At 40.7% G+C, this 16,442-nt stretch overlaps 1 protein-coding gene across 1 annotated transcript in view; it reads left to right on the top strand.

Moving 5' to 3' along the window:
- erbb4b (erb-b2 receptor tyrosine kinase 4b) overlaps window positions 1–16,442 on the top strand; it is a 353,394-nt gene that overhangs the window by 184,605 nt on the left and 152,347 nt on the right. The window contains 1 exon segment of the mRNA XM_034203950.1: window positions 8,126–8,312. Coding sequence (XP_034059841.1) covers window positions 8,126–8,312 — 187 coding nt within the window.

A 16,442-nucleotide genomic window follows, 5' to 3' on the forward strand; every position in this document is an offset into this window, starting at 1 on the left:
TACTGTTACCATCCGAACACACACACATTGGTGTGTGGGTTATATTGTTCTTGATATCAGTAAAGGTGGAATCCAGTGTGATCAAATAAGTGTCTCTGCACTAAAGGCATTTGTGCCTTAGCAGAAAAGAAAATGTACCCATGATGGCAGCGTCACCTCCTTAGCAGTCAAGATAATCCAAGAGTTGCATAACAATATACACTACACCATGTTGCACACCTTTAGTTAATTGTAACTTCTAATTGTTCACATGTAAGTAACATTTGTGTCTTCTCAGTCAAAACACAGACAGGAAAAACTGTTTGGGAAAAAAATAGGGATTACCACATGAAAACTGGAATCAAGACACATACTGTATCTACAACACATTGTGAAGTTTCATAATAGAATCATTGTAAACTTTCATTACAGTGCCACATTTTATTTTACTGCTAGAAAACATTGAGACACTAAGGCGACTTGCTTCCAAGTCCTGATTAAGGAGCTCACCGTGGGCTACATGGATCTAAAACTACCTCTGAGCCCAACACCCTCCTTCCACACGTCAGCTCATAGTAGGGGAGCGTGGGGAAGTGATTACTCTCGTATTAAGATTTGCCTCCTCGCCGATGTGCGCGGCATAATTGAATAATGGCTGCCTCACCCGAACAGTCCCAATGCAGACGGGCCTCTCAGCCTTGTCAGATCGGCACAATATTAACCATGACACAGGCGTAACCAGGCCGGTAATTAATGCACTGAATCAATTACAAATTAGTCCATTTGGAGAATTCCCCACAGTAGTCCACTCATTACCAGTGCTCTGATGGAGTTGAGAGTTCTCCTCATGGGAAGGGGTGTCACTCTACTGTTCTCCTTTTCTATCTGTCTTTATCTCTTTTCTCAAGGTACAGTAGGATGCAGACGACAAATGGAGGATGAAATTGATGCTGCCTGCTACTTGGCATTACATTGCAAATTAAATTGTCAGCTACACAACATTGGATTATTGGTATTGTCCAACTAAATAAGAATGTAAAGCTAATTGAAGATAATGAAGGTACCTTAAGAAGGTAGCTAATGAGTGCAATTAATTGGAGAGGCTCTTTCAGGCATGCTTGGTGGACTTTGTACTTTATCTGTACCTTTTAAACTAGCACTTACTGCAGTTTGAATGTTGTATTGTACTTTTGATGTTGACAATTACAGGTCATTTGTTTTTGTATAACCTTACATGCAACGCTAAAAAATGTTCACATCTTTGTGTTTTCTCGCACCCCAAAGGGAGTCTTTCAATGTCTGAAGAATATTCCTGCCAGTGGCTTTGCCTACTAAACTGTGGGTGATCATCGGGTGCTGCACAGTTTCAAATTACAGCAATTAATAAAGTATATCTGAACTAGTATGTATTAATGGCTCTCATAGCATAAGGTGAACGAGATACTATTCATTTTCATGTCAAAGGTAAATACTGTCATGGGGTTGAAATGGAAATAGGTGGGCATTATGAAAGTGAAAGACAATTGTGTATCACATTTGCCTGCATTTAAGTTCCTTTAGGCAAGGGGAATTAAGGCTAAAAAGGACAAAATATTCAAAAGACAGATTGATTTATTCCCTGTACTCCACATAAAGGGCAGTGTGTTGTGTTGTTAATAATAGATTTACATTGACTGAATTGAAACCATTTGTTTTCCTATGGAATGAATTGTAAAAGGAAAGCAAAGTCATCCTGAAATTTCAATGGAAAGGAATTTGATTAAAAGCAAAAAAGGCAGTGCCAAACAAATGTGCCACTTTATGGAGCAAACTTCATGCATCAGTGTCGATGACTGATGGGTCGTTGTTAAGAAAAAGCTAAATTGAGGTTTTGCCTGAAATGAGAGTTAATCCTGTGAACACTTACAGTAGATGGGAGCCACAGTTTGATTTATACAATGAAACTAAATTCCAGTCCAGACAGAGTGGCTTGTGCTGTGGTTGAAATCCAATTTATGGTCCAGTGATTAAATCAGTTTAAGAAAAATGACTTAACGGGATATGTCCTGAGTCACAATGTTGCTGAGCTCATTCGGTACACTGCGTTCCACTTGCATTTCATTCAAAGGTAATTTTCACATTTGACTCATTTTTACATTTGATAGATGCTTCCTGAGATACATTTGACTAAATTACCCACATTCGAAAGATTGTACCCAACAAGTTACCACATTTCAATTCAATACTCTTGAATTGTTTTTCCAGTTAAAAAGTCACAGAACAGACCTCAGCAGAATATAAACCACTTTGAAGTCTTTAAAGACAAAAAGAAGCCTTTGAATTTTAGAGAAAACGCACAATTACAGTATACCCTATTGATGCCATTTTGGATTTTAGCTTCACCACTGACATTTAGCGTAGTGGTGACTGCCTGATTTATCCCATCATCTTAATAACAAAGCGGACTGATGAAGATTTTTGAAGCACAAGACCATACCAAAATAAATGCACTGGATAATGAGGAACTCCATTGCATGCACTGTTTCGCTCTAAAGCTTTAGTAGGTTGTTAATGAGGGTCATTTGGCTCAGAGAAGTGTTATTCATGAGGGGGCAGTTCAGGGTAGCTTAGTTATTGTGCCTTTTAATGGCTCTTTTTCAGGAGTTGACCTGAAAAGTAAGGTCTTGTTCCTTTGCCTTAGATGTGATTTTTGCTGTCATGGTGCTATAAGAGAACCTTGACAAAGGAAACCGATGACGGCATCACAAATGCTGGGTACTTTAGCCTAAGCTATGAAGTTGGAAAAAGCCACTACTGGATAGAACGGCAGTTTGTGTGCAAGAGGGAGAGAGAGATTGAAAACATTTGAATATAATACGGGATAAAAAAAAAAACTTAAGATGGCAAACTTTTTACTTTGCTACTTTACTTTATCACTTTCATTCCTCAACAAGCATAGACATTTCTAGCCAGTGCTCCAACAGTTTCCACCACCCCGTACAATGTACAGTAAATGTGAAAACACTCCTCAGAGATTACAGTAAGATAAACCTTTTCTGCTCTTTTTGGGCAACTTGTATTTGGAGTATTAGTGTTGACAGAGACACGTGATTACATTTTCTCTACCTCATCCACCTCCTGTAAATAATAGTACTTGGATATATACGATTTTATAATATATTTCTGAGCTTTCTTCGTCGATTTGAACTGAAATGGTTGACCCAACTTCCAGTTTGATACTTGATATTCTTACACCATGTTCTTTTTGTTTTGTGTCCTACTTTGTCTGTGATTTGTTCCCTTTTTGTAGCCATCATTCTGTCACTGATGTATGCACCTCACAGGGCTTTCTTGTCATCGTGCTTGACAAGTAGACTGTCAAAACCAATGACAGTCAAGCATCAACAGAACACTACACATTGGCTCAGTGTACATGACACGCACACTCTGAACAGGGACTTCTCAAAGTCACCTATTGTTGCCGATCTCATTAGTAAGCAAGTCTCAAACAAGTTTATAACGGTCATATTATTCCTGCCTTTTTTCAAATCATCTTAATTTGTTCATGTTTCTCTGAAATCCTTTCTTGCCTAACTATAGATGGAATTTGTAATTGTGTTTGCTACATTGAAATTCTCTATGAAATCCTTTGGCAAAACAGTGTTTCTAGAAAACAGCTGGCATTGACCCCAGGTAGAGGCAAGGGAAGGACATGGAATGCCAACAGAGTGGTTTCAAATCTTTCATGTCGCTATTTCTTTTTTGTATTTGTCACAACAAAAAAAACTGTTTAATCTCACTTGAGGATTCCTTTGTACAGCCAACCAAACACACACACAGATCTGTTTCATGAGAGCATAAGAGGTCTGATGTAAGTAACAGAAGGGATAGTTTCTTTTCATCTTCAAAGATGAGTCATCAAAATAATCTTATCCAAGCAATAAAAGACACTTGAGTGATGCACATACACACTCTTAAGCACACATACACACATACACACATACACACACACACACACACACACACACACACACACACACACACACACACACACACACACATCAAAGGATGTATCAGCTGCAGGTGTGTAAAGTGGGTCTTATTGGGTTTTAGCCACTCCAGAGGGATTGAGGTGTTACCGTGGTTTGTCGGGTGGGAGTTGGGCGGCTTCACGGCTGCTTCCCTGTGGAACATTGCACTCACACAGTGCCAGTATTATGAAATAAAGTCAGATTATAACTGAGTGAGATGCATGAGTTAGTACCAAAGGAGGGTTAAGTCTCATTTATGTGGAATAATGTCAGAAATTAATGTAAAAAAACTAACAAAGCCTTCACTTTTTAAAATGGAACAATTACCAGCAATATTTCCAGTATGGTTGTTACTTAAATCAAGGATGAGCTCCAGGGAAAACTCTGGAAGATTTTCTCCCAGGCACACTTCATCCAGATTCTGTGTCTGTTTACAGATGTGGATGTGAGCTCAGGGTTTAGAGAAGCTATATGGAAATAGAGGATGAGGGTTTAGTGATGCAAGGCAAACCTTAAGCCCCCCCAGTGCACTCCCGTGTATCAGACTTCAATGACCGCAGCCCTGTGGAGCACAACGGTATGCCTCAATATGTATGGAAATGAGAGGGAATCATGCTAACGTGTGTTCAGTCTCTTTAAACATGCTAATGGTGTCATTACACATTCAGCCCTGCATCAGCTCTCCCAACACCCCCCCTCATCAGAACCTCTGCTGTCTTTCTGTCTTTTTTCCTGACCTGGAACAGATGTGGTTTTAATTATGCAAAGAAATATACGTAGACCGAGTCCGATCCACTCGACTGAGCTCCTCTCTGCACCCTTTCCCTTCACTTCCCTATCCCCTCTGCATCCATCCTTCGCTAACTCTACCCAAAACCTCCCTCCCTCTTCTCCTCTTTTAAAGTTGGGGATTGAAGGACTCGATTTCAAAACCGCACACGTCTCGGTGACTCAAGTGAGGGGTTTGTTCCGCTGCCACACTTCCGTTCACAAATGCTCTGGCTTGGGGAGGAGAGAGGAGAGAGGAGGGAGAAATCCCTGTTAATCTAGTGAATCTGGCCCTCTCCGCCTCTTTTGTTCACTGTTACTGGGACTCTGGTGCATTGATCTCTAGGGAAGCATGTAGGGTGGGTGTGTGGGGTTTGGGGTTGGGTGAGAAGGATGTTTGTTTAACAATTCAGTCTACATGCATTGAAGGAGTCTAACACCCCTCCTTTCTTAGTGACAAAATGTGAATGATCACAATGTGTGCCTATTTTGCTATAAGAGATGACCATGTTGACATACATTGCTAAACTAGTGTAGGAAAAAAGGACTACGAGAGCATTAGACCTTTGATTTCAATAAGATGAGGCTGGCATTTCTGTCACATGTGCCCCTTACACCTGTATCAAATTGAAGATATTTTTACTGACGGAGATCCAGGTCAAAAATGTGTCAAGTTGTTATCTTTAGAAAGTAATTTATTGCTCTAATTGCACTAAAGCTAAATACAGGAGGTCATTCAAATGACTAAGGAATACATTTAGTGTCAGTCCATCAAAACTGTGGGCTCCTTTGTATTGACACATTTTCACATTTTGTATTCCTTAACAGACTTTTCTCCAGTTGCCTGTTTCTCTGAAGTGGGCATGCGGTGCACTTGGCATGCACACATGCTGTGGCGGGGGACGCTTGTTTTGTTGATCTGTGTTTAATGAAAATGACCACATAGAGCAGATTTGGCCATTAGCTCAGCAAGGCCCTGTAATCACTACAAGTTGTTTCCCTTTTTTTCTTGCAGTTCATTATTGAACAAACAATCTGTGGGGAGAAAAGCTTGTGTAGCTGCCATCTTCTTTCTCCCTCGTTTTATTTCCCTCTGCTAGGCTGCACTTTGGAAAGTATTGATTTTGGTGGCTTGAAAATAACAAACCGGGGACCTTCCAAGTGGGGTAATAAACAGGCTCTGTAAAAAGAAAAAAAATTAAGAAAGCACAAATGAAGTGTGTGGCCAAAACTAATAATCAGCCACTGTATATGCTAAAAATCAGTCAGCTAGAGTTAATCACTGTGTGCCATCCTCTATCTTTTGGTAGCTGGAAAAAAGCACCTGGATAGTAGGTGAGGACGATGGGTCGTAAAGACCTTCAAACCCACAGCAGGGTAAATATGAGTCACCCAACAGACCTCAGTTATTGGCCGGTAAAATAAAGTCTAAGTGTGATGCGTGGCATCACACTTAGACGCTGTGTTCATACTGATGGAGAATAACACACCTCAAATAAACTCAGTTTATTGTGTGTTTATGCATGCAGATTAAGTACCAATACAAATGGACATGCATCAACATTTGTACACCAAGCATTATCATTATATTCAGTGATTCTACAAATGTTACAGTATGTTTAACTGCAAAAAGCAGCTTTTTGTTATCTTATTTTCAAACTAATGTATGGATTGATAAACACATGAATACGCACATACTGTACTGACACACAGACTCACCAGACTCTTGCCAGTCCGTTTCTATTAATGGCAATCAGCAGGGCAATGATGACAGAACTGTGTCTGTGGCTTACTTACTGATGGCTGATGGCCATGCTCTCTGACAGCTGTCAGATGCCATGACTACACTGCCAGGGCCCTCCTTAGGACTTATTTCAGCTCAGCACATCAGCTGCAACAGCACTTCACACACAAACTTGTTGATTATCAGCATCATCGGGGCCGGCGTGGAAAGACTTCTCTGACCGCCTGTCTGCTAATGACAGCCACCATGATGGTGGATGGTGGAAAGAGGACACAGCCTGTCACTTTGATTCATCCAACAGCAGCTCCAACTGGGTGGCTCCGCGCCAAACTCTCGACAGTTGCTATATCCTCTCCTAAATGACATTTAAAGTGTGAAGCAATGGCTGTCCTTGTGGCTCAGTCACCCCAGGCAGGGCCCCGGACATGAGAGCCGAACCCTGCGCCAAGTTTTGCATTGAGGTCACAAACCCGCAAGCAAGTTCTCCTCACTCAGATGCTCTAACTCAACTCGCTGGCATGATTGCATCTGAGTAAAGTGACCTTCAAGATGGATGTTGCCGATGATCTGATGTACGCCTGACTCCATTTTTCATCCTGGTCTGATTTATTTAGTTTGTTTATTTTTCTTCTCTACTGCTTTATTTATATGCCCCTCTTGGCATGTACACATATATTTATTCTGTACATTTTGTGAAAGCTTAAGGTAATGCCCTTAATTACCCTTGATGTACAATTTGACATGTATAAGAACTGAAGGGTAGGAGAAGAACAATTGAGATTTCTTTGTGGATGTAAATAATACATTTTAATTAACATTGACATTTTGTTACTGCATTTCTATTTCTATATATACTATTATATTTATAATAGTGTTACTTCATGGTCAATGGTAATTTGCAACTACTTAATATTGTATAATTGACAAATAAAAGGATGAATTGCAATCAGTTTACCAGAAAGTCTGTACTGCAGGAAGCAGGATGAGAGCTGCCTGCAGACGAAAACAACACAGGAACAAGACGTACAGTAACAACTTGAAGCACTACCCTAGATAGCACATTCAGTTATGTTTAATGGCTTGATCTCAGATGGGAGAGAATTCTAGATATCTGCAAGGTAGACTGACACATAATTACAGAGAAGAGCTTATATTAAGTGCATTTCAACTTTTGTTCACTCCCACTTACAGATTCCAGACCTGAACTTTGAAAGTGCATAATTTTCAACAGCCTATAATCAGCAGAACATATTAGAATAGCTTAAAATAGCTCAAATCAGAGAGACTCAGTCGAGTGTTCTCTTTGAAATAAATTATTACAAGTGTAAAACAAGAGCAATGTAGATGTAAAACAATATTGGATGAATTAGACACTAAAGCTCGTGATCATGTTGCCAAACATGTTACCAAATGGAAAGCTAACCAAATATAGCATCATGCACTTGTGGTGCATTGTTGGCTGAAAGCACCCTGAGACTCATACACTGGGAAACTTGAAAATAGCTGCTCAAAGCTAGCAGGCACTACAGTTTTATAAAATACCTCTTAACATGTACTAGATTGAAACCATTATGCACGGTTAAAACCCTCACTAACTCAAACCCCTCTGTCACTCTGTCCACAGTCTATCCGAGAAGTGACAGGCTATGTGTTAGTGGCCCTGAACCAGTTTGACTACCTGCCGTTGGAGAACTTGAGGATCATCCGAGGGAACAAACTGTATGAGGACCGCTACTCCCTCGCAATCTTCCTCAACTACAGACGTGATGGAAACTTCGGATTACGCCAGTTGGGTCTGAAGAACCTCACAGGCGAGTTATTCAATAATTCTATGCCTGCTTAAGTGTCTGTGTTGCGTGTTGTGAGAATTTGACTGGCTTTTATACAAAGTTGTGACCTGCTAATGATGGTGCAACTTTACTTTGAATGCAATTATTATCATTTTCAAAGCTTGTTTTTATATGAGATCAAATATTTAACATTCTTTATTTCCATGCCTCCTGGAGTTTGTGTTCATGTTTACCCTATCATTCAGAACCTGCTGGGCCCTCCTAACAGGCTACGACAGCTAATGATGAGATGCTTTTACTCCTAAGGCTAAAATTAGATGCTCATTACTGACCAAGGTTCTGTTTTACTCTGAAGCACACTGCCCAGCATGAGTAAAGCAATCTTCTCCAAAACGTGTATGTAATGTTATTTTTTATAATGGATGAGTCAGAAGCAGTCTTTGCAAATGGAGGCCATCCACTCGTCATCAGTGTGGTCGAGTGGAAGCCGACAAGTATTTTGAAAGCTTTTTTGGGGGGGGGGGATTGGAATGCTTCACAGACTCTCACCTAACATTTATTATTCACTTCTCTCACTACCGTGTTTCAAATTGCAATCCTTGGAGTTAATGATTTAAAAAAGTTCTTACAGCTGAAATCGTCTGTGATCAGATCCTGCTTGTTTGGGTGCTAGAGTTAATCAAAAGTTGCCTAGAAATAGTTGATCTACTCTCTGCTTTATAAACTATGCTGACTAGCAAAATATATTAATGTCGTTTCACACTGATCTAACATTAAGTTGGTAAAGATGTCCCATCTTTTCCCAAAACACTATCGGAAAGTACATTGTGCAATTAATACATTTGCCAATGTGCCGGCAGTTGTTTATTGGCTTCTATCACCTTCAAGCAAGGAAATATGCAGAGAGTCTGTCTCTTCTTCTTCTCCCAACTGGTGCTGTTATCACAACTAACCCTCTCACTCTAAGGGATATGATGCTGACTTGTGATGCTGTGAAAAGATGTTATCTCCTCCGTTGTTTCCAACCATTGCCTATCACTGGAAACAAAGTGTCTGTCGTCTGATTTACAACCCTCTCTGCATTCGACCCCAGCCTGTTTCCTCAGAAGTTGGAGCGACAGTGAATGTGATTGCTGATAGATAGCGTACTAAGTAAGAATACGTTGTGTGGGAGGCTCTGTCTTTCTCTGAACAATAGATCCTTGTTCTGCTAGGTTTTCTGCAGGCACACTGACCTTGAGGTCAGCAAGAAATGAAGCTCTTGACTTGCAAAAAGATGTAGAATATTCTCCAATGCAGGGCTAAGTGGGGCATGCTGGGGCCAGCTCATCATGTGTGCAACACAAGAGCAGAGGTGTTATTCACTCATTTCCAACCACACAGATATTCTGAGGGACTGAAAATAGAGAAATAATCAATCAGCTAAATAACACTAAGTAGAAAATAAGTCCTGGGGCCTCATTTATAAACGGTACGCACAAAAGATGGCGTACGCCAGTTTCTACGCACTTTATAAAAAACGAACTTGACGGGAAAATGTGCGGTCCTCCACGCAAACTCTGACCCATGCGTACGCACTAAGCACAAAAACGGGAGAGACGAGAAACTGCGACACCGTTGGCAGAAGGAAGAATGGAGAGAAATATGTGGAAATAATACCATAAATAAAATGTTACCTCTCATTTATCATATCTGAAGAATTCATTTTCACAAATTGATTAAAGCCAATCTTAAAATGATTTAACAAACGCCTGTTTGAGACTCCTCAGTGCACACAAAAACATAACTTGGAGAAATAAATAAATACGGAAATGTTATTGATCACCCCTCGATTATGTTCTCTTGTTAAGAAATGTATTCTCATAAATGATGCGGTAAGCAGGAGGATAGAATTACTTTAAACTGACGCCGTTTTGCATTTCTATAGCATGGTTTTATATACTATCATGTTTAATCATGTTTTATGCCGTTCGCCAATAGCCTACTTGATAAATCGCTCGTAAAACACAGGAGGTATGGAAACTAAGAACACTATATGTGGTAAATTGTACAACACATTAGTTGTATTTCCTTTAACTGGTGGATTATGGATATATAGTTGCTGATCGAAAGCTGGAACACAAACCACCAAATACAAAAACATAATTCAGATCCAGTCGTCATGACTCCACTCCGGAGGGATTCCACGTTCACTTCTTACAGTCTCTCATCAAGGGGGTGTCTCCTGTCCCCGGTACAAACACACTGCCTGAGGAAGGCTATGTGTATTTTTTTTGTCATTAACCTTTTTCGGACCACTTATTTATTTATGTTGGTGACGATCCGACCTCCAGGCTGCTACTCTGGTTCAAACTGCATCCACCAAACAATATGATTTATCTCCACCTCCCCAAAATAACCAAAATCTGACACGGTGTGAGATGTCTTTTTTAGCTGTTCTGTCGTCATTTCCTGCGATCTTCTTCATAAAGTCAGTCAGAATGAATGGGCGTTTCTTTGACTATTTATAGGCAAATATGGGCGTTACGTGAAGCCCGCAAAAGCTGCGCCGCATTTCGAGGTGATTGTGATTTATAAATGGAAACCGGCGTAGGATGTGCCGTACGCAAGTCCTGCGCTGGTACGCAGTCTTTTATGAATCTGAAAGTGTCGGTGCGTATTTATTTGCTTTGTCCTATACGTAAGCAACCTTCCCACGGCAATCCTACGCAAGGCTTTATAAATGAGGCCCCTGGTCAGTCGTGTTAAGCCCAACTGTTCCAACACTGGTATGTTTTCTTCCCTTTTTTCGCTTCAGTGCTATCATAACATGAATTATTTTGCTTATTATCTTTTACACATAGGACTGCATGAAAAATGAGTTTTGAATGATTTATTAGGTGGCTCCACAAAGTGCCATGCATGTCCTTGTTGATGAGGAATGTCAGTAAAATGTGCTTTGAAATGAGTTTCACTGCTCATTTCTTTGTGGGGATGGGCTCCCAGAGCAAGCAGATTGGCCTGGTGGCACACATTAGACTTAAGCTGTTCACCCCATGATGCTGTGGAAGTAATATTGCATAAATGCATTAATAAATAATATAAGCCTTATTGCATATAGGTCAAGGAGACACTGAGGCAACATGAGAAAGACAATGACATTGCACTGGAATGTAAAAGTACTCTCTGTAGTGAGAGATCACAATTCATTCAGAAAGTAGACTTTATTTCGACTTTTGAGGGAGACACATAGCACTGAGCGTGTGTCTCTGCTGCTTCCAAACCCTCTGGTTAAATAATTCAATTGTCTCTCATTGTTCTCCTCATCTGTTCCTTCCTGGTGATCCCCCAGAGCTATCCACGACTGTGTGTGCAAAAACAGTGTGTGCTTGTGCTAATGTTCCAACTTGAATTCTCTCTTGCATGTTACGCCATACTTAGGGAATTACGTTGGTCCAGCACCACTAGCAGTTGTTTGCCAAGCTGGTCCTCTTCATTGTGGTGCCAAGATAAAGCCAGTGCTAAGGGAACCAGGGCTGGACTGTTTGAGAAGCTGCTGTTTGATGTGCTATCCATGGCCTCGAGCCATGAAGTGAAGGGGGAAGTTATGCACAACAGCCATGGCCTGAATCTGCTCCACTTGATAAATCTGATTGTTTGAGTTTCACCCTGGTTCTTTTGTTCCTGTTAACAAGTAGAATAGTGCAAACTTAATATTTTAATGCAAAATATTTCTAATGACACATAGGTCTTGTTCTTGGAGGATCCTCTCAATTAATTTCTCACGACATACCAACCAGAAGTCTAAAATGCTACCCTTGGTTCCTAAAAGCTTAGATTCTACCTTGGACCCAGATCAGGTCCAACTTATATAAAGTATAATTGTTACTAGATGCTTTTACTTGGCCTGTCTCTAATTCCTAAATGGATCAAGGCCATATTGCTATCTGCCTTGGCTTCATCATCATTGATATGATGTGTTCCTTTTTTAGGCTTTGGCTTCTCATTGGTTGTTGTTGTCATCATGCTGCTATTCCAGCATATGTTTTCTCTATATGTTTGGGTTTATTAGTTGCAACTTCATTTTTGATAATGTGCATCTTAAGTTACAACAGATTATCCAGAATCCTTCCCAAATGATTGGACCAGTAACAGACCTTAAATACCAACGTATCTATTTATAACAGGAAACATTTCTTGAAGGGACTGTCATATTACTGCACAGTTGAAGAAGCTCTGTTTGCTGCTGAGGTATACGATTTAAGTATGTCAGCTTGAACCATCAGGATAGATCCACTACTGTACATCGAGCAGTACATCAAAACTCTTCCCTTCCTTTAAGTGCTTTAGTGAGGCTGAGGCTGGCTGTCTCATTCATTACAAGGCCTTTGATGTTCCTGTCATATAGGTCCACTGTTCCTTTGCCAGCAGCTCCCAGGATACGAGTAAAATGATCGATATAATCCATAAGGAACATATATAAATGATACCAAATATTAACTACAAAAGGGGCTAATCGAGGGAAGGCTCAGTAAGCGACCCCTTCAGAGTTGAAACCCACCCGTATTTCTACTTGGGTTGAAATTGCCTTAGGGTGAAATCAATTTGTCGCTAGTATATTGTAGCATTGCACTTATTGATTTTTCTGGTGCACTCTCTCCGAGCTGTGAATGGACTCTCTGGATTTGAGGGGACTGCAGGATGGAGTGTAGGAGGTCTAAGTCTGAGCAGGGATAGGACTCCCTTCGATGCACCTTTCAATCAAGCTTAGCTAAGTTATCCTCATGAATATGAAATATAATTCAAGCTTGGAAAAGTTGAGGGATGGTGTGTGTGCACAGGGGTGTGTAGCAGTGAATAAGAAATGTAAGACCCTTGGCTTGTGTGTGAAAAGTTTAGTTGAGTTGTTTGTTTGAAATGACTTTGTGAGAAAGACACTTATGTATAAAAAGTGACATTGTGAGGACTTGCCTCCTATCCTAAGACAAAAGCTGGTATGTGAAAGGTTTTTGTTTCAGGATTTTTGTGATCACTGCAAAACATAAGCTTTGACTATTTTTTTTTGTTACCTTTTCTCCCCATAGCCAAGCGAGATAAAGGTTAAACAGAGCGGTCTCCTGACATTTTCCAAGTCCCTAATCTGTATTTTGATGCATGCTGACCCGCAGTGTCTTGCTTCCTGCTTAGGCAAACATTTTCAGCACTTCCGTCTGGATTCACATGAACCCCGGGCAGCTTCTGTGCTTTCACATGGTAATTACAGGCTGCTTCCCTGGCAAAATAATAACAGCCTCAATAAGGAGCACAGCACAGATGAGCTTTCCGAGTTATCGCATTTTACTGCGTCCCAGCCCCCCCCCTCCCCACCTCTTCCCTTCCCTCATCTTATTCAGTATCGTTTAATTTTTTTTTCAGTTTTGTTTTGTGTTGTTGATTCATTTTCCTAACCACCCAACGCCTGCACTGCGTCTGTCCAAAATGAAGCATCCAATCTGAGGCCCCATCTGCTGAATGATCCTCTCTCGTTGCATGCATGTACACAAGCCTGTGTTTTACGCCAAGGCGTTATCCACTCCTTCATGGCCCATCTGCTCTCTCTTTATCCACCCTGTTTTTTGTCTTCCTTCAATCGCTTTATCCCTCTTTCCTTGGCTCTGTGACTCTCATCATATTTTAGTTGGCTGTCTTGATTTGTCACATTGATGCCTTTAACACAAATGCATGCAATGTCATTTTGTACCATGTTCCACTGTATGCAACACCTGTTTTGAGCACAGTCCTATTGTGTTCTTCAAAGCCCACTGAAATAGTTTGATAGGAAAAACTCAGTGAGTGAAAGCCATAACCTGCTGAACATGTCTTGTTCATTGCACAAGGAAGGCAGAGAAAGGACGAGATGGGTTAGAATAAGTTGAAGCGGACTTTTTGGCTCAGTGTGGTTTCCCCAGACAACGGACTGCTGAGAGGGAAACATCAAATTGCTGCCTTCTTCTGATCCCTGAGACTTCCATTCACCCTCTAACTACTAGCAGAAGAAAGAGCAATTCAGCCACAGGAGGCAGGCAAGATTGGTTCAGTGCACGTCCCCAGAATTTAGTTGAGCCTCTTGCCTGGCAGCCCACAGACCTTAGGTCTCCTTCAATTGTGTGTCTAATTCATTACTTCCCATGCAATTACTCTTGTGTCACATTCAATATGTCACCACTCCTGAGAGGGGCAAGAGGGACTTCCTTTTTGAAGGACGACATTCACATTGTCACATTTGTACGCCCCTAATGTGGTTCGTGAGAAGGCACATGTTAAATTGAAGTCCGTAACGGGCCATCAGTGTTGTTTGGTGCTAATTGATTGCCCTGTAGTACCACTGTGTGTTAAGGCACTGACACACCAAACTGACACCAAAGAACACGTCCCGACCCAATTGTTGTGTCGCCTCACGTCTCCTGTGTCTTGGCCAAAAAGTCGCACTGGAACACACCGCAAAGACTTCAGCCGACGGCCAAGTAGCACGTACGCACTGCGCATGCGTGAGTGGCAATAACTCTCCTTACCAGCAGGTGGCGGTAGTGTGTATTCTTAATTAAAAAGAGGTAACCGGAAGACAGACTGCGTGATATATACAAACAACAAATAGCGTGCTTTCCATTTTCGCTCTCGTCCATCACAGACTGTTTCACAAACTGTTTCACATAACGACTTATAATCGAAAACTATGTATTAACAAGTAGCATTTGGCAAAGGGAAAGGCAGATTGATAATCATCAAATATCTGAATGTTGCTTATACTATTATGGTTGTCTGAATCGATCCTTGGATAGACTCCCATGGCAACCCTGGTCACCTATTTTCATCATCGATGGAATAACATGTTCACCCTTTAGCTCCAATCACCACCTCCTACCATAACCAATACTAATTGATGTTGTATAATTAATGCAATATTTGTCTTACTACATCTTTGCTTCAATATAGTTGAAATGATGCAACAATGAATACTAGCACAAAGAACATCTCACCCCTATAGACAGAAAAATCTAGAAATCTAGAAAATGTAGACCTGATGCTGACTACTCTGACCTTCCAAATTGTAGACATGTCAAATTCTTGTGAATGACACAGCTTCGAGCATTTGAAATAAATGGGTTGGTTTTGTTTTAGATGTTAATCAGAAATAAAGAGCTAGAGTACTTATTTCTATTTTGAGCACCATGTATATGTGTATGCATGCAAGCATACTAGTGTGTGAATTCATCAGTACAGCAGTGCCTAAATGTGTTGTATGTGCCGGTTTCTGATAAATAATGTACATTGCCTTAGCCCGCAATTGCATTATGGACCAACCTAGAAGGACTTAAACTATCCTCACTGATTACAGTCCACACCAAGCCTCCATCTCTGCCTCACCTTTCATCAGCTTGAGACATATCCAGTCTTGCCTAAAGTTGACTACATTGGCCTTTATTACCAATTTGCCTTCCGAACTGAGCCTCTGCGGCCCGCTGGAAGGGAGAGTCGACTTTCACCTCATTAAAAGTTAAAGTAGGCGTGGAAGGAATTTTAATGCCAATTAATGATCAAAACACAGTCCTCTTCCCTCTTACTCCAACATTGCCATCCCCCCAGGCTATGGCTTAGATCAGGCTAAGATCTGCCATGATGTCGATGTAAAACTGGCTCAGAGACCAATAGGACGCTGATCACTTAGTAAATATCTCTTCTGAATTCGACACTGTTGTTTCATGACGAGACAAGAGACAGAATGAGTGTTATGTCTGATTAAGTGTGTGTGCTGGGGATTAATATGCCCTATATGTTACGTAACGTGTTCTCAGCAACTTGAACCGTGCAAAGTTTAACCCTTGTGTTATGTTCACATTTCGCACCCTTTGGTAATGTTCGGGTCAAATTGACCCGGGACATATTTCAGGGTTTAAAAAAAATACAGAACTAAATTCAACATGCACAATTCCTTATATATATTGTCTTTAACTCATTCCCCAACAATATAAATGAAATATATGATTAGGTTTTGAAAATATTCTTTGCTGGATCAAATGTAACAATGGAAGTGTCCATCGTTTTTTGTGATAAAAATATAATTTCTGTTAAAAAAAATACACTGTAATAAAAACTAGGTTTACATGTTACTCATGCTTTTCTAGGACTAATGTA

The sequence above is a fragment of the Gymnodraco acuticeps genome, unplaced genomic scaffold (assembly GCF_902827175.1).
Source record: "Gymnodraco acuticeps unplaced genomic scaffold, fGymAcu1.1, whole genome shotgun sequence".
Lineage (NCBI taxonomy): Eukaryota > Metazoa > Chordata > Actinopteri > Perciformes > Bathydraconidae > Gymnodraco > Gymnodraco acuticeps.